Source organism: Hippocampus bargibanti, linkage group LG12, assembly GCF_051943395.1.
Source record: "Hippocampus bargibanti isolate YZ-2025 linkage group LG12, ASM5194339v1, whole genome shotgun sequence".
In the NCBI taxonomy this organism is placed as follows: domain Eukaryota; kingdom Metazoa; phylum Chordata; class Actinopteri; order Syngnathiformes; family Syngnathidae; genus Hippocampus; species Hippocampus bargibanti.
Window position 1 is genome coordinate 18,709,150 of NC_142745.1, and position 19,731 is coordinate 18,728,880.

Below are 19,731 nucleotides of genomic sequence, written 5' to 3' on the forward strand. Positions count from 1 at the left end.
CATGTTTCGATTCCGGTTCCTGTGTGGAGGTTGCAAGTTCTTCCCATGCCCACGTGGGTTTTCTGCAGGTACTTCCTACATCCCCAATCATGCAAGGCAAATTGATTGAATGGCAATAAAAACAATGAACAGTTTTATGTCGTGTCACATTATTTGTTTTTTGTTTTTGTTTTGACGTCAAGATGGCGAGAGTATTTTGTTTTTCTACTTGTTTTCCCTTTCCTCTTCCTTTCATAATTTTGCTGCTGTGAAATGTAAATTTCTCCACAGTGAGACGAATAAAGGATAATATAATCTAATATAATGTAATCTAATCTAATGTATCCAGATTCGATCGGGCCGGCGGAGGGGCGGCTTGCCTCGGCGTTGCCCGCCCCGTGGGTGTGTTCACGGCGAGCCGGCCTACGCATACACCTGCTCCCGCCCTGCCTCTCTCCAGTCAGTCAGTCAGTCCGTCAGTCAGGAGTGGGCAACTTTTCGCCGGGATCCCCTCGCTGCGTGACTGGACCTCTTTCATCTCGGGGATTTTGTTCCACGCGGCTTCCCAGCCCACTACGAGATGTGGTTCGTCCCGCTCGCCCTTTGTGCTCCGCCGAGGCTGAAGTCCAAATTTGCCCCTTTTTGAATTTCAAATACGGCGGCGTGGACGAGCAGGTAACGCTGTTGCCTCTCAACGAGGGCCGTTCAGAATCCGTACGGGGATTAAAAATATTCTCGATTTTGGACTCGGAAGTGATCGATAATTTGGATTTTTTGTTTCAATGAACGACCACAAAGGCTCGAAAGTTGGGCCGTTCATCTCGACGCCGTGATAGGCAGGTGGGTGATTTTTTTATATTATGTCGTGTTTTCTCTTCCGGAATGCGATGATTTGAACTGCTTTTTAAATACTATGGTAATAGTATATAATATAGTAATTATAATACCATAACTGGTATTTGACTACCTCTTGTATATATTTTAAACGTGAGCGAAGTAGTACCTCTCTACTGCTCGACCACCAACTCAACGTCTTCATGAAATGCAGTATCGAATAATCTTTTCACTTTAATTTAAGGTCCAATCCCTCATTGCGTTGTAGAGATGACTGACAGTCTCATTCTTCCACATTTTTCACCTGATTGTCAATCAATTTGGTCTAATCAATCTGTAAATGAATACAAGAGATTGATTTGTTTGATTTCAATGAGCATGTATTCAGAATTATTTATTACCTCCACAGCTGAATGGCGGAGAGGTGCCCCAAAATCGACTTCTGGTGAATGCATTCAAATTGATGAAATACATGTACTTACATGGATGGACGGTGGTTGACCCCTGTACACAGTTCATGGATTCCTCTTGAATAGAGCTTCTACTCTCCTCTTTGTCATTTGCTCTCGGGTGCCTTGTTTGATTTCATCGGCTGGTGTGAAGAAGGACTTGGCTTCGGTCTCAGAATAAACAGCAGACTTCTTAACCAATTGTCCGTAAAAAAAGCAGGAGTTTAAACAGCTGGATTTGCTCATAAATCCACTCCGAGAAAGCAATTTGAGAACCTTTTTTTGTCTTTTTGGACTTTTGAAAAGTGGTCAAGTCCGACTGTCAATTGTGTGTGTTTATGTGTGTGTGCAGTCGCCATCACAATTATTATCAGCCATGATGTATGACAGAATAATTTTTTTTATCTCTTAAATTTATCTGACATCACAGCTAAATATGATGTCGTTATTCTTTGTGTGTCCATCCTGAACAATTCTTCCAATCCAATCCACTTTATTTGTACAATACCTTTTAAAAACAATAGTGTCATGCATTGCAATTAAGAAAAAAACCACCCCACTTCCAACAACAACAAAAACAGACGGCCGCACAACTCACACAGCATCAAAAGTCCCCGAATAAAAGTGTCTTTTGACAAGACTTGAAACCCCTCCACTGCGGAGATGCTATTCAAATACGGAGATTCAGAGTGTTCCAGAGTCTGGGGGCCCAGCTCTGAATAAATCTTTGTGCTCCCCGAGTTTTAGGGGTTTTCGTCCTCATCACCCCCGTGCGCACGCTGGAGTGTGAACTAGAATGAATTCGGTGATAGATTGTGGCGCCAGTCCATTCAAAGGCTTCAAAACAAACAATGAAAGTCACCAGAGTACAATGCAAAGAATAAAGAATTTGTGTAACCTGATGATATTTTTTTGGCTCCAGTTATTAAGTGCGAGTCAAAACCACGGAATTGTTATTCCGCAAATCACACGAATGTTAGAATACACCAAATTTTATGTTATCAGGTTGGGGTGGGCTTTTGTTTTCTGCAGCTGGAGAAACTAACATGTTTTTTCCCCTAATGGAAATGTGTAACCAAGTTTAAAAATAAAAGCTTGGCTCAGTTCCATCAACATTCGTTGACTGTGAGAGACATCCAACTAAAGTTCAGCTTTGCGGTTCCAGAACTTGCATGGATAAGCCCCGCCGGGAGCCACTGACTTGACATTTCACTTCAATTAATAAATAAAAGAGACACACAAAATCTGCCAGATTTAAATTGCACTTTTTTATCTAATGGGCTTAATTTTGTTCTGACAGGTTTTGTTATTTTTCATTTCTGGGGGTTACGTCACTGATCGCGTGCGACTGTAAGTCCATCGGCCATGCAGCTGCACAGTTTGTGGACAGCCAGCAGTATCCTGGCACTGTGCAGCTTTGCTCTGGGGAGCCCGATGAGCCAAAATGAGCCACTGGCTGCACCTCGCGTCTTTGTCCCCTTCAAAGGTAAGAAGACCCCATCGTGTTCAATTGCAATGATTGCTTTTTTTGTGATTCTTTCCATCGACTGCAGACCATTGTTGTTGTGGTTGACAGAGCTGATTCACGCTGACATGGGCTCAGTACCCCATTTTCAATTACCCAGCGATTGAGAGGCAACAGTTTGGGAAACCAACAGTGCTCGATAAGCTCTGTGGGAATCTGATAGAATTGGGTGGATTGTTTCCCACCTTCATCCATCGACACAAAGAATGTGTTTTGTTTTGTTTTTTTTGTTTGTGCCATAACACGCCACAAATGGGCTTCCATTGTCTCAAACGTTGGCTTGCTTTCCACACGGTGGGCCTGTGCGCACCCTTCCGCCAAACTCTGTGAAAAGGGAGCTGTCCAAACACCAGCCGGAATGTGCAAACTCTCCATCGGCGCGACCCGCCTCGCGAGTTGTCTATTTAATAAAAGGCCAAACTCGCCACTGGCTGAGCAGGATGTGCTGCGAGAGTGGGTGGGGTGTCCCTAAAACAGTTTGATTTATTTTTGGTTAGTAAAATATGCACCGGCAGTCATTTTTCATCCCTCCTCGAGTTTAAAAAGAGCATGTTGCGGCTGAATACAGTATGCCGTGCATTTGACAGCTAGGCCTTTAGTAGTGCTACGTCTGAATCAATCAACTCTTAATAACTATGTCATGACTATACAATGGTTACTGCATCTACAGCTGCGACTGCGACTCATTTAAAAGTGTGCTGTGATTTATTACAAGTCCACGAGAGGGTAGTGTTAGAGAGCAAATATCGTTCCCGCACCTGCGAGAAGGCCTTGGTGTCGCCAACTCCAAATCGGATTGGGTAAAATTAAAATTTTTATTTGATGATACAGGGCCCGCAGGATTGATTGTAAAGGCATCCAGGTCAATTTCTGACCATGGTAACAAATGAAATGTGATTGGTTAAAGACTGTGATTGGTTAAAGTGATAGGTTAAAGACTGAAGCAAGAAGGCGTTGGCGTTGCCAACTCCAAATCTGATTGGTTCAAGCAAAATTTTGATCAACCCTTATTTCATGCTATAGGGCCTGCAGAACTGATTGTGAAGGCGTCCAAGTAGATTTCGGACCCCGCTAACAAATAATGGCTAAAATGTGATTGGTTCATTCATGGCCATTCCCGAATTTGTTCGGGTTTTGTTTTTTCTTGATTGGGGTGGGGGGGTGCCGATAAAGTGCGGGGTAGACCATTGGCAATGTTTCCCCCCCTCCCACTAGGGGGCAGTATTTGCCTTTTCTACAGCCGCCCCCACTTGCACCTTAGATAATTCCAGACCAATATACATCAATTTAGGAATTAACTCTTTTTTTCTGATGAAAGAAGAGGGTCTAAGGTTTCTTATGCTGAATTGAATATTTATGTAGTCTTAAAACTCAGTATTCTGGGGGTCCTGCAATTTGAGTGACAATGACAAAAACTCTGGCACTGGAGTGGACATGTTGTTGCACATCGTCTGGCAGTGAATGAGTTAAATAAAAAAACACATGGAAGCAGCATAACGGGTTAAGAAAAGCAATGAAAGGAAACTGAAAGACAATTTGGAATTATTTCAGTTAATTCATGGACAAAATATCATTGACATCAATCTGTGATTCAGATATTTTATAATACAGGCTGATGCTTCACCAATGGTCTTTAGTTTGCAGGCCTTGTGCATACCTTTAAGTCATTAATCACAGCTGACTTCCAGCATGTCTCGCTGGATGGAAGCAAACATTAATGTAACATTCACGTTACACTCATTTCCGCTAATCAAATGCAGATTGTATCAAATCACATTTGTGACTCTTCCATGTCCAACTATCACATGTCATAACTTGTCAGCCATGATGTGATCAGTCCCTGGCGAGTTGATGGCCCGGGTTTGCGCATAAGGGGCTGTACCAATTAGGTTAGGTAGACCCAAGTTGGGGTCCATATTATTAAGAGCAAATTGCCAGAATCAGCCAAGCGGAGCGAAATCCTCGAAGCCCATCCAGGGCTGAGATCAAGCCTTTGATTAGCATCAAGAGAAGAGAAGAGGGAGCGAGCAGCGGCGCCCCTGTTTGCCTTGCTTTCCATTTCCCAGCACTTCCTCCAACAAGTTGACTTCATTAAGTCGACAGGCGGCACGGTTCATTGTCAAAGTCCTTTTCCTTCTTTAATCAAGAAGGATTTCACACATGACCGAGCACATTCAAGGGACAATCTTTTTTTCATTTGACACTCAAAATATCGTTTTCGTTGGCTTTTTTTTGCATACAGACTGTTTTTGTATTTTATTTTTTTGCGCACAACTTGTTTTTGTATGGTTTTTTTTTTGCACACAGCTTGTTTTTGTATTTGTATTTTTTGCATACAGATTTTTTGCATCGAGGTTGCTTTTGTTTTTTTGTTTTTTTATTTTATTGCACACAGCTCATTTTTGCACACAGATTTTTTTGGTGTTTTAATTTTTTGGGGTGCAGCCTTTTTGTATGTGTATTTATTATTTTTTTTGCACACAGCTTGTTTTGTTTTTTTATGTTATTTTTTTGCACATAGCTTGTTTTTGTTTGTGTGTTTTATTTTTTGCACACAGCTTGTCTTTGGAATTGTTTCATTTTTTAGCAGGGCGGCTGTGGTAAATTTTAGTCTTGCCGATCTGTGGAAACCACCATTTCATTGGATGCTTTAGAATTTCACGTATGGACGCAACAGAGATAATTTGCAGTCTGAGGCTGGCACAACTCCACTTTTATTTTGGTTTAAAAAAAGAGAGAGATTGAGAGAGCTGGAGTGTCTTGCCTCCCTGTTTCATGTTTGGCTCTCCAGTCGATGTGAATTTCACCGTCGACCGAAGCTGCTTCTCTCAGAGGAATACCCCCCCTACATTCAATATTGTGACTCAACCTCCTTTAATTGCTTTTTGAGAGGCCCGCGTCGTCCACACCTTGGCGAGCTGGCTGTGCTTCCTATGACGCATGATGAGCTGCCCTTTGAGAAGGTGCTGCAACTTCAGAAAACGACGATTGGATGTTTTTGCTTATTTTTATTAAGCCCTTATTGGATGTGTTGATTCAACATCCTCACTGTCAAACATCTTGAGGATGTCCTCCATTTGATAGCCTGGGCAACCAGTGCATGCAGACGATGCAGTTTTGAAGCTTTAGCGCCGGCAAAACCAAGGAGAAAGGTTTGCAAGAAGCCTGCCAGTTTAAACAGGAAAGGTGTAATCAATGTCAGATGAGAAATGTGTTTTCAATGAAGGAGGTGAAGGAGTGAAACAAATCTAGCCCCAGGTAATCAGTTGACATTTTAAGATTAGTTGAGACAAGACTGCCGTCGCCAGCAAGTCCAGAACAAGACGTACCATATTTTATGAAGAGAGTCAACATGAAACTTTGGGAGAGTCGTCAAATTCAATGTGAAATTCAGGGAATACTCCGATACAATACAATACAATACAATACAATACAATACAATACAATACAGTACAATACAATACAATACAATACAATACAATACAATACAATATGATACGATATGATACATATTAATTGATATAGCCATCCATTCTAGGCAGGGGACGACCTGAACAGGTTGCCAGCTAATCGCAGAGTAGATAAAGACGAACAACCATTCACAACTCGCGACAATGTAGTGTTCAATCAACTTGCCACGCACTGGTTTACAGCACCGGTGTTCGAGTCAAGGCCCGGGGTCCAAATCTGGCCCGCCACATCATTTTATTCGGTCCGCGAAAGCAAATCAAGCTTGCGAAATTCCATAATGCTTGCTAAAGTCCAAACCAAAAATTAAAATGATCCCACGTAGTATATCATACTGCGTGTTTTGGGTATTTTAGATGCTATAAAACGTTTTTCTGGTGTCAGTTAAAAAAAAAAGTGACGTCGGTTGTCCTTTAATTTAGTGCTAAGATTTGTGTTTTTGTCACATTAAGTCTATTTCCTGAGTAATGTTCATATTCCTCTAGTTGTTGCATCAGTATCGGGAGGCTATCATCCGGTTGTATCAAATATGCTATCAGATCATGAGCAAACAGGCTGAGTTTATGTTCCGAGTCTCTCATCTCCACGCCCTTGATGTTGTGGTTCTGTCTGATTGCTTGGGCTAGGGGTTCAATGAAGATATTGAATAATGTTGGTGAGAGGCAACATCCTTGTCTTGTCGATCTTTCTCGTATTATTTGGTCTGTCAAGCTGCCATTGCCTTTCACTCTTGCAGTTGGCCCATTATATAGTGTTTGTATATTTCTAATTGAATCTTTGTTAAAGCTGAATTTTCCCAAGACTTTGTATAGATAGGCCCCATGCTCTGCATCCATGCTCACCAATATTGCACTTGTTCCTGCCTTATGGATCGCCTCCACTATGTGTATAGTTTTTCTTATGTTATCCAGGGCCTGTCTATTTTTAATAAAACCCATCTTTTCTCTATTGATATCGAGCATGACTGACTCATATCGCTTTGACAGAATCGAAGTATATATTTTATAGTCGACATTAAGTATGGATATTGGTCTGTAGCTACTGCATAACTCTTTATTTTTACCCTCTTTTGGTATTATAGAGATGATCGCCTCTTTCCATGATGGGGGAATTTTGCCCTCCTTATGGTATATCTGAGTGAAGATAACAAAAGTGGGCCTAGTTCTTGTCTAAATATCTTGTAGAAGTCTGAGGGGAAGCCATCACTACACGCAGCTTGACCATTTTTTGTTTCATTGATCGCTACCTCCAATTCTTTTTCCGTTATTTCAGAGTTCAGGAATTCATTATCTTCTTCGCTTATCGATGGTAATTTCATACCGTCCAAAAATTTTGCAATTCTCTCCTCATCTGCTGCCTTCGGTTGTGTATATAAAGTTTTATAATACTGCTCAAATGCTTCCTCTATTTCCTTTGGTTCTTTCAATATTGTATTAGTTTTGGGGCACCGAATCTTGTGTATTGTAATTAGCGCGTGTTGTGTCCTCAACCTTATTGACAGTAATTTATTTGCTTTGGGTCCTCCTTCATAGTAAATCTGTTTGACAAAACGTGCTCTTTTTTCCACTTCTGTTAGTAATATTCGATTTATTTCCCTTTTGGTTTCTGTAATCTTTGCTAATATCTGTATTGTTTGTTGTTTTATGTTGGTCTTCGAGTTCTTTCAATTGTCTTGTTAAGGTTTCATATAATTTTTGCCTTGTCTTTTTCCGATGTATTGCATGTGCTATACATTTCCCTCTTATAACTGCTTTCAGCACATCCCATACAATATTTGGATTCACTTCTCCATTATCATTTTCTTCCTTATATTTGATTATATCTCCCTTTAGTTCCTGTACTAGTTCCTTGTCATTCAATAACCCTGTGTTCAATCTCCAAGTTGTGTTTTTCCTTCTACTGTTCAATTTCACTGTCATATAAACGTCACTGTGGTCTGATAGATATGTGACACCAATCCTACATTCTTCCACTCTGTGTTTGTCTTCGATCTTCATGAAAAAATAATCGATTCTAGCATACATCTATTATCCCGAGTTGTTTTATTTGTGTGTTAATGTACTTGGTTATGTGTAATCTAGATTTCTTTGTGCTTGTTGTATCTAGGTCATGTTTGAGCACCACGTTGAAGTCTCCTCCCCATATCACGATGCCATCCATTTCCACCGCTATAACATTGAAAAAGCTTTTGTCACTATCTGGTGGAGCATATACATTAATTAATGTCACCTTCTCTCCTTCCATCGTCCCTTTGACCACAATATACCTGCCTCTTTTTATCTTTTAGTTCTTTGTCAATTTCAAATTTCACTGTGTTTTTTGTTAATATAGCCACCCCTCTCCTGTGTCTTTCTTTAAATGAACTATAGAATGTATTAGTGTATCCATATATTTTAAATTTCTCATGTTCTTGTGATGTTAGGTGTATTTCTTGTAGGACAATGACTTGTATCTCTTCCTTTCTTAGTTTTGTCAACACTTACCCCCTTTTTACTGGGTTGTTGATGCCGTTCACATTTAATGACACCACTTTAATATATCTATGTTGTTGTACTAAATTCATCCTGTCTACTTGATAACTAATGTTAAGCAGGCGGAAGTAGTCGCCGAAACATGTCAGGTATTTGAACACCGACAATACACTGTCTGTAAGTAAGGAATCTGCTTAACATTATCTATGTTGTGTTGTAATTCTTCACTTTTTATTTTGTTACCCATGTATCACTGATCCCAATATAAATACAAACAATAATAACAGTAAAACACGAATAAATATATATAGTAAAGTCTCGTTATATCGATATTCAAGGGAGTCCGAAAAAATATCGATATAACCGGGACTATCGATATATCCGACCCTGTTTGCATGTAATTTTCTCCGTGCGTGCATAGAAATAGTATCGATATAACCGGGACTATCGATATATCCGATATCGATATAACGAGACTTTACTGTACTTCACTCCAAACGTTAACTTCCAAAGCATTTAGGGGTTGCCCTCTGAATCTCGAGATGAACATCTTCGGATATTGCCAATTCTTTATGCATAATTTGATCCACGTAGTTTCCTGCGGAGTCACCCTCGACCCCCTCTTTCATTCCCCAAATCCGAACGTTATTCCTTCTTGATCTTCCTTCCAAGTCGGACACTTTCTCTCTGAGCTTTCTTTGTTGTTCAAGTGAGACTGCGAGAATTTCTTGTATCTCCGTGCTCCATTCCTCCACTTCAACGGCTCTTTCTTCCAGCATTTTGATGTCCTTCTTTTGCGCCCGCATGTCCGCGTTTACGGATTCAAGCTTTCTGTTTGTTTCCTCTCGCAAGCTCTCAAGTCCTTGTTTCATCTCCTCCATTTGTTTCGTAATCTTGTCTAACTTGGCGTCCAACGGTGTTGTCCCGTGTCCATTCTGGCTCTTATGTCTCAGAGTCCACTCTGTGGATTAGCTTGGAGTGCCGCCGCCCAGCCAGGTAGTTTGTCGGTTCCGCATGGTAGAGCTGTGTTAGCTTTAGTCGCTAACACCTGCCCCCCTTCAACTTCGTCGTACGTGTTTTCACTCTGTTTCTCGTTCTTCTTTTTGTCCATTCCTTTTCCAGTCTGAGTTTGGTTCATATTCATTTTGTTCGAGTTGTTGTTTCCATTTATTTCCAGCCTTTTTTGTTTTTTTTTGCTCGTTTGGCCGGGAGCTCCGTGTGTTTGCTGCTTACCGTCTCACTGGCATACCGGAAGTTCGGTACTGGTAGTTTTAATGTGCAGCTAAAGTTTGCTTTGTACCGTCAACAGTTTGTGAGACTCCAATCTGTGCGATGTTGACCTTCTGGAAAACCTCATCTAATATGTTACGTTCTGCAGATGAAGAAAATGTCACATGAGATTATTGGACAGTGATGGTGCTCCATCCCGCCATCCCCACACACCTCCACTGCAATAAAATCAAGGCCAAATGCAATATGATAAGAGAATATGGGTCACTTTGGCCACAATGCACAAGCTCACCAACACAGTGGTTGTTATTCCAACTCATCTGCATTCATTAAAGAAAATGGCCGAAAGCGGCCTCCTATTTTCATTCCCTGACAAATTATTTAAGTGTGAGCAAATACGCATGTCGAGGCTGGTATGTTCTACCCCATGTACTGCCGTCGAAATGTTCACAATGTATCCTCGGGAGACGCGCAGGGTTTGAAGAGCGAAGGGCCGAACAAGACTGCAAGTACCAATTTTTGCAAACAACTGACATGCTCCTCAAAATTATAATAATTGCCAATATTCGCCACGAAAGACAAAAACATGAAAAAATCTCCAAAAATCAATATCTTTAATACCGGAACTGTAAAAGACGACAGTGTTTGGGATTCCTGGCAGGGCAGCCTTTGGTCGCCACTGCACTTCTGCCCTGTCTTTTGACGCCGTCGCACCTGTAAAGCATCCTGATTCGAGTTACAGGCGCCGTCTGGCCTCGGCGAAACTGAGACCGCCTCTCCAAAAGACTGAGAAAGCGAGTGTTGTTTGTCTTGGCTTATGTTTCATGGTGCACATAGTTGCATCTGTTGTCTTACCCAAACCGCTCCCTCGCTAGGCTGAAAATACAAGAGGAGATGAATCACTTTCTCTCCTGTATTTTATTTATATTTTAAACATGGCAGTTTATCTTCAGGCTGTCATAAAAAAAAAACATTGGGCGCAATAGACGATTCCAATCTTGCGTAAAACAAAACCTAGTTCTTCCCTAAGATTAACACAAAAAAGGTCTGCAGATGATTTCCAGGAAACAGTTTTTTTTTGTTCACCCCCCTCGGACCGTCTCAAATGGATCCAATCACGTGCCGGAACTACAAACATTTTTACTGTTGTGAAATTGTGCGGAAATTCCACTTTCTTGGACATTGCGCAAATAATTTGAATTTTTCGATTGTCACAGGGCTGCCCTTTGACGCCTGTTTTAAAGTCGCAAATCCAATTGCAATCCAGACAAATTAGGCACGTTTGTGGAGCCATTTTAAAGCAGTGCGTGCACACACACACACACACACACACACACACACACACACACACACACACACACACACACACACACACACACACACACACACACACACACACACACACACACACACACACATATTCATAGCAAACAGGAGGAGAGACTTTGAAGTCTTTGTGGTCGTGTGGTTTTGAAATGCTGATTTTTTTCTCATTTTGGGAGTAGGTGTTAATTATAATATACAAGGATGGACTTAAGGTAGCACCCAATGAGACCAGTGATCCCCCCCGGAAGGCTCTTTTAGTCATTGACCTGTGCTTTTTTTGGTCGTCTCCCCTTGTGATGACCGACAAAGTGTAACAGGGGAAGTCCGGCGTGCAAACTCGCCTTCTTGTTTTGTCATCGTCGTCATTTTTTATTTTGTTATTTTTTTGTTTTTTGTTTTTGGGGGGCGGGCTCACCCACTCACCATTGCCTGAAGGACCTCAAGCTGCAGGGGCGTTTGTGTAGGTTTGGATCTTATTCATAGAAGTTCATTCATGCTCTGAGAGACCCGGGGGTGGCCATCAAACTGGCATTCGTCAATGAACAGCCTCCCACTGGACCTCCTCTGTGAATCCTATAGATTGGCCGGTCCGCGCTCGACGGGTTCGACGCGAGGTGACAAATGAGGTCTCGATGTAAAAGGGGGAAATGTTACTGTTTCCATTGAATGTCCCATTCTGGCATTGTGCTGAAGATAAAATGGCCAATGCTACTATTATGAGTATTCTCGAGGGCGCTTTGACAAAAGTCATGCTCATTCAGTCGAGCGCCTCCTTTGATTACCAGCTTGTTTGAGCCAAACGCAGAAGCTCCTTGTTTTTGAGTGAAAAGGCGGTACCACTAAATCCAGGTTTGACCCCCCTCCTCCCCAAATTGCTTGTTTTCCTACTTAGCCATTGAATGGAAAGGTAATGAATACTTTATTACCACTTTACCATGTGACTTTCAGGGAGCATATTTCATCCCATTCACCCTCCAGGAAAGTCCTGTGGTGTTTCCCAGAGTCCCCAAGTAGCCTGCTTTGCATTTCCTCTCTAAAGACAAACGACCTCGAGTCCAGGATGAACTAACTGTTCTGCCCGAGGGAGGCAGAGGAAGAGAAGCAAAGCTCGGTACGGCCTAGGATTTCACACTTACTTCCCTTTACAAGCCCCCCCCCGTCAATTCTATGAGACAGTCCAAAGTCTCTCCACTTTGATACAGTTTGGATCTAGTTTCACTCCTTCACTTTTTCATCTATAATTTTTGTTTCAAATCTTCCAGCAATCGTGCGTGCGGCAAAGTGGTTTGTTCTTAATTTACTGGTTTTACATTGCAGCTGAAAATAAAATGTGGATACCCGTGAGCGGGGAAAAAATCTGAGTCGGAAAGCATTTAATAGTCACAGAATGGGGAAATTTGCAATCTACAGCAGCAAAATTGAAGGGGGTGGAGGTGGTGGGGTGGGTTGAAAAGAAATACGAAGTATTGCATGTACAAAAAAATGTCAGAAGACTGAACTGTACAACTGCACATGTTTCAGAAAAAGGAACTGTACACAGTGCAAAATGATAAAATATAGAGCATAAAGTAGCAGTGTGTTCTACTGGAGGCAAATCCCTTGTGTGTGCGACATACATGGCCAACAAAGATGATTCTGATCTGATTCTGATTCGAAAGCAAATACAGTGAGACCTCAACTTACGAACTTAATTGGTTCCCAGACAGAGTCTGTAAGGCGAAAAGTGTGTATCTCAAAAAAATGTTCCCATAGGAAACCATTAAAATTTGAATAATCCGTTCCCGGGTTTCCATAAAATATACTTTTCAACTAAATAAGCCTTAAAACTACACACAACATACCTTATTCAATGTATAATAAATGTGCTATTGTATTGTAATGAAAGATATACACAGCATTGTATCATAAAGTCACTTTATTTACATTTATGATGGTCATTGATGGCTTGATAGAATGCCGTTGTAGGTCGAAGGTCAAAGGGAATTGCTGTTTGGAAAGAGAGGCACATTACCTGAGGATGGTAATTAAAGAAATAAACTGCTGTAAAATAAAGTTTTATTTACCTTTTTGATGGTCGTTGATGGCTTATGGAAGGAGACTCACCTTCCATAAGGACTGTTGGTAATTTAACCTGTGGTGTGGCTTCTCTTCTTTTTTGTTTGGAGACTGCTCATCATTTTTGCTGATTAAAAACCTCTTAATTGACCCCTGTTGCTTTCTGACTTGTAAGGTCTTACGAAGCTGAGGCATCACATTATCGTTCATCATGATGATGATTGTCATAGCCACAGTCTTTTCTGGATGCAACTGTTCGGTAAAATACTGCACATCATTCCACTATGCCAACATTGCCTTTATGAGCTCACTTGATGCTGCAGCCATCTCCTCCTCGCCCTCAGATGTTCTCGAACAATCCGTTGCTGGCTTTAAAATCCTCAATAAGCGCCGAACTTCCAGGTTGGCGCCTGGCGATATCGGCGTGAATTAGCCGTGCTTTCTCGCATAAAATAAAACACGCATAAAACTCACGCTGTCGCCAGATAGCTGCTTTTCGTTAATCCAAATTAACAGAAGTTTTTCAACTTCTTCGTTTGCCCGAGACACCTCGTTCGTGTTTTTCAATTATCTCCTTCTCAGCGACGGTGATTTTATTTTGTGTCTTCTTGGGCTGAACACGAGCCTGTGGTGGGTTTTTTTCAGTCCCATCATGGTAAAATTATCAGCAAAAAGCTCCAAGGAGGCGATCGACGTGTGCATTCAATGAGAGGGGATGTGGAAAGTAGCTCCAGCTGGAGCGCTGTTCGGTCGTGTGCTTCCGCCGAAGATCACTCCGCCAGATCCGAAGGTCGTGTGCTTTGGTATTCTTCCGCCGAAGATTACTCCACCAGCCGTGGTGGGGGTGTATCATGAAAATAGTGGTATTATAAGGTTTAATTTTCATAAATTTGACGTTCCTAAGACGAAAAGTTCGTAAGATAAGGTGTTCGTAAGTTGAGGTATCACTGTATGTTACTCTATTTACTCTACGCAAGGTAGCTGTGCTATTTCCAATTGACAATAACGATTACAAAAGAAGATAGTCAAATGAGCAAGGTGAATGCTGTTTTTCTAAATGAGGAAGAGGCTTTGAGAAGAGTTAATTGATTGGAACTTATTAGCTCTGACAGGGAAACGGTGATTAGATGACGTGTCACTCCTCTAATGACACGTTATGGCAAGGGTGTCAAAGTCATTTTTTTGCGACAGGCCCCTTTTAGTTCTGGTTTCCTCTCAGGGACCATTATGAATTTGGGGAAGCCATTAGAATGTTTCATCCCCTCCACATATGACTTACAGAGCGCACAACAAATTAATCAATAAATATTTTTCAAATTTGAAGTAAAAAATAATGACTGATATTGTGGTTTACCTGGGACAATTTGACATTTTGGTGGGACTTGAGCAAGCATTATGGAATTTTGCAAGCTTGATTTGCTTTTGCGGGCCGAATAAAATGATGTGGTGGGCGAGATTTGGCCTTGACTTTGCTACCTATGTATTACGGGGATACCATGCCCATTGGATTGAACTCTTCTGTCAGTCTCTGCAGGCTACCAGCCGACTGTAAAGCTCGATCCTGTATTTGTCGACAGCCACAAAGGCCCGTTCGGATGAACCGAGGCGCCGTATAGGAATATCATACCACAAATTATATTTGGCCGCTTCAAAACAACATGTATATCAATTCATTTGTACTACTCAAGTGAGGAAGTGGTCACGGAATATATTCAGTCCGGACGGCTATGTGGGATAAAAAAACGAGTTTGTTCATGCTTTTCATGAATATGTGGCGCATGTATTCACAGCTAATTCCATTCAGGTAAAGTTAGCTGAGTGGGTTAAGACATAGCCCCGAGCATGTTCGAGTTGTGTCATGTTCTAAAGCAACAGCAGGCAGCAGGATTACAATCGATGCAGCGACAAGCCTTTCACTCCCCAGGCTAACCTCCGCTTCCTCATTGCTTTTCTTAACACACGTCCCCGATCTCTCTTCGCAACACGAACTGACGGCTTGGCAATGGCCTCTTGAGGCGTTTAGGAAATTCACTTTTTATCAGAAGGGCAAGTCTCACCCATCTTTGTATAAAGCCACCACGAATGTGGCTCGGGATTGGAGTTATGCAGGAACCAATGGGAACCCGGTGCCCGCAAAATGCACCCCATCCGCTGAAAATCCCACTTACCAGGGCCCCGAACCCCTTCCCAGAAAGACAGACAAACCCTGATGGGAATGCGTTGGATTTTTACATTTTAAATAGATTTAATGGTCGTCGAGGAATCTCGTGAAATATTTGTATCACGCCTCCATAAAGCAATTATTTTTCCTTTTTGTTTATTCGATGGATTCACAACCAACATAACACTTTTAGGTTACAATTAATTAATTTTGATCAATACATTTAGTTTAGGTTCTGAGTAAAGAAGCAGACTGCCAGTTGACAGGTTCTAATTTCATTCATGATGTTGAACGTGACCAGGATGTTCGTATGTGTGTGACTACCGGTAATAATTTTTCAGTCAGTGTGCATTTTGAGACCTCAAATACTTTCATTCGCGGTGACCCAATTCTGGCTGAGGCACAAGACATATATATGTAGCCAGAGTAATTATCAAAGATGATCTTTCTGGTTTACCACAATGTCTGTTTTGACTTGTCTCACTTGTTGTCAATGAAAATGTTCTAGAGGAGCACGCAATTTTAGAGCGAGAGCTTTTGTTTGACACTGTCAATTGCCTCCAGGTTATAAAGGGTAAATAAGTCAATGTATGTTTGTATTCCTGTTGAAATATGCACGCATCTTCCAATTACATGGGCAGTCAAAAAATACATCGAGATTTATGTATTGCCTTTTTCTCATTTTCAAATTTGAAGGGAGAAAGATGTGCCATCCTCGATTTATGTCAGAAACCTGTTGCCAAAACATTTCAGGTCTGTAGCTCATTAGCCCCTGCTGCAATGGCTCATGCGGGAGGTCACGGTGGAGGATATGCAGCCTGTCAGTCAAATATGGAGTTTGACAGGTGTGTGTCTCTCTGTTTGCAACAGAAAGTCAACTGTGGAGAGACTGACTGGTCATTAAAATTTTGTCACACTCCGGTAAATTTCCTCAGCTGTCAAACTGTCTATGTTCCCCCCCCCCACCCCAGTTGTCACCTTAGATGCAACTGACATATGCCTCTTGTTAAATGAGGAATAACAAGCACTTGGTGTGCGGGGGGCACAGATAGCACAGTTTGACTGGGCTTTGCACTTGACTTGCTCTGGGTACTGTACTAGGGCCCTTGCCATTTTACAGTACCTATATTAGACAAGCATGATTGTGTGGCTTGGTGGTATGAAGTAAATAGACACACGTGCCTTCTCACATTCCTCACAATCCGTGTTTTCAAGGCTGTGTTCTCTCTGGGGCTTCGAATGACCCATTAATACTGCCTCGCATGTTACTTTTGTTCGATGTTTTGTCTGATATTGATCAATCTTGAAAGTGGAGCCCTTAAGTGAATGTGTAAAGCCTTCCAGTAATCAGTGATGTGATTGACAGTTGCTATTTCAACATGCGCTTCAAGGTTACTTGTGTGAAAAGCAAAGCAGCAGGGCCGAGCAAGGGCAAATGATGAAGGCTTGTTTTTACTCCAGTGTTAGTGTTAGCTACTTAGCGCCGAAAGGATGGTCTGAAACCGCTATTGTGAACAAAACAGACAGCTCTGAGGAAGCAAATTGGATGTTGGTTGAAGCGCGCGACCACCTAATGCTGTCTGCAAAAGCAACGAACAGCCTCGGAGTAACAGTACGTCGGAATGATGAAATAGCATTTTCTGATGTGATTTGCTCATCTAAAGACACATATACTTGACGTCACATCTCTTTCTCACTCACTCGGTCTAATTTTTAACGCTGTCCAGATTATCAGACTGATTCTATCAGCCTGTTAGTTGCGCAGAGATTAATGGTGACAAACAGGGATGACCAAATCGGCTTGGCAAACTCCCTGACCCGATATTTTCCACCGTCTCCTTCCCACCCTCTGCGCCTCTTTTCCATTATCTCCCTTAAACCACGTGACATTGGCTTGCCTGCTACTCGCTTCTCAAAAACTGATAATGCTTCAATGGGTTTGATGAACTTTGATATTTTATTTGAGGGCTGTTCCCATCTTAAGGCAATTTGCTTCGGGAGTATCGCCAGACTGTATATCAACGCAGTGTTTAACGTCCCCGCTGTGCCTGGACCGATCTTTGGATATTCTGGGTTTATCCCACACTCCAAAAACTGTGCGTGGCACGTTGATTGAACACGACGTTGTCCCAAGTTGTGAATGGTTGTTAGTCTTCATGTGCTTTGCGATTAGCTGGCAACCTGTTCAAGTTGCCCCCTGCCGAGAATGGATGGTGGGATATATTGTTGTCAATTTGGTGTTTCGTACTAGTGCAGGGGTGTCAAACTCTTTTTTTTTGCCTCTGGCCTCATTGTAGTTACGGTTTCCTGTCAAAGGCTATTATGAATTTGGGGAAAGCCATTAGAATGTTTCATCCCCTCCACATATTCCATACAGAGCGCACAACAAAAGAAAACTAAAGTTCTAATCTGAGCTCAAGAATAATGACTGTTATTGTGGTTTTCATGAGACAATGTGAAATTTTAGTTCGGACTTTAGCAAGCATCATGGCACTTCACATGCTTGATTTGCTTTCGCAAGCCAAATAAAATGATGTGGCGTGCCAGATTTGGTCTCGGGACCATGACTTTGACACCTGTGTTTCTTTCCATGCTGTCACTGCTCTCCATTGAAGCAGGTTGTTGTTGGCAGCCATAGTGTCTTCAAGAACCGCTGCATCCAGGGTACCTGCAGACGGAGCTGTTGGTCATTGATCAGGAAGTGTTCGTAGCACGAAGGCATACCCAACGCCGCTTGGAGGTCGTTCCCAAGTTGGGCCTGCGTTGATACTGTGGAGCTTCAATTCCCTGAATATAAACACTCAAGAAAGTGCCCTGGAAACAAATGTGAAAGTAAATAACTGGATACATACGTTTAATGCATTAAGAATTGCACCCTTGGACCTGCAGAGCTAGTCATGCCTAAAAGGGCTTGTAAATGCCTGGAGTCAGGTGGGGACAAGTCCTACCGCCAGATTAATGATTTACTTCTTTCAAGAACCAATTATCTTGTTCTTCCTAAGAAACGGGATAAGAGCCCAGAGCCTCTGAATGCCATTAAAAACCACTGCGATTTGGGAAAAGCGCGCTCATAGCATTCGAGCGCATGCTGGAATGAGCGGACTTTAGCTTTTAGCTTTTTTTCGACGTCAGTAAAGGCGCCCTGCGGTGCCTGTTGAACACTGGTGTGTATGCAAGGGGTTAATGCTGTGACCCTATGGTTGTCGCAGACCAGTTTGGACTTCCCTTGATTGAGCGCTCCGGAGAGACGGTAGCCGCCGCAGACACAAAGCTCTTTGTGGAAGCCTAATCGTGTTTATTTCAGATGAGTGCTCTTTGAATAGAGACCGAAAGTGATGAGGCAAAATGGCGTGGCTGTGTTGACATTTTCTTTGAAATTTAGGATTTGTCTTGTAATCCCACTTCCTGTCTGGGAAGGTCTGGCCACATGCAAACTCGACTGTCTGCATATTGTGGGGGAGCAAAGGGTTTTTCCCCAAAAACTTTTTGTGCACTCACTTTGTTTTGATTTGGAACGGCGCATGCCAATGCAGGGGGCCTAAGCGTCAAATTTGGATTACAAGCTACTTGTTTCGCGAGAGCTGAAGGCGTATCCACGGTAGGACGACGAGAAGAATATACATATTAGAGAAAATATTGTCCATTCAAACAGGGCCGTTAAAGGACAACCGACATCACTTTTTTATTTCCTAACTGACATCAGAAAAACATTTTGTAGCATCTAAAATAATTTTTTTAGTCAAATGCAAAACACCCATAAAAATGACTTAGTGTCCAAAATCTGCAAAAAATTGAGCTGCGAATTGGGCATTTTCAGAAAGTCCTGCCCCCAGTTCATAACGTCACGCCAAGACATTTTGCATTGCTCGAGAATCAAAACAATGGCTTCAGATTCAGAGAATATGCTTTCTTGTTACACATCCAGTTATGAATATGATTCAAATAGTTCTGAAGAAGAAAGCATACATGTTTGCAATTGAGATAAAGAATTTATTCCGTGCCATTTTGAGGCAACATTGGGGGGAAATGTATCACCAAAAAAACGGCAGAAAATGGTGACCAAGCTCTGTGTGAAGAATTAATCAGCCTGTTTCCACAGGCTGATGAATTCCTTACATGGAGCTTTGTCGCTCTCTTCTGCCTCTTTTTGGTGCAACATGACGTTTTCAGACCAAACAAGTACAGCAAAATGCATTGACGTGATGTGTCCTTTTTCGGTCAGGGGCGTTCCTT

The 19,731-nt window shown here is 42.0% G+C and overlaps 1 protein-coding gene across 3 annotated transcripts in view; it reads left to right on the forward strand.

Annotated features, from left to right (window-relative positions):
- The first annotated feature begins 440 nt into the window (after window positions 1-440).
- LOC148890793 (semaphorin-3F-like) overlaps window positions 441-19,731 on the forward strand; it is a 53,924-nt gene continuing 34,633 nt past the window's right edge. For 2 of the 3 annotated variants that reach the window (XM_089009616.1, XM_089009617.1), the window contains exons 1-2: window positions 441-819; window positions 2,563-2,748. In XM_089009616.1, the coding sequence (XP_088865742.1) occupies window positions 2,628-2,748 (121 nt within the window). In that variant the 5' untranslated portion in view covers window positions 441-819; window positions 2,563-2,627. Of the gene's footprint in view, window positions 820-2,562; window positions 2,749-19,731 lie in introns of those variants that run through there. The other variant, XM_089009618.1, reaches the window with a different exon arrangement.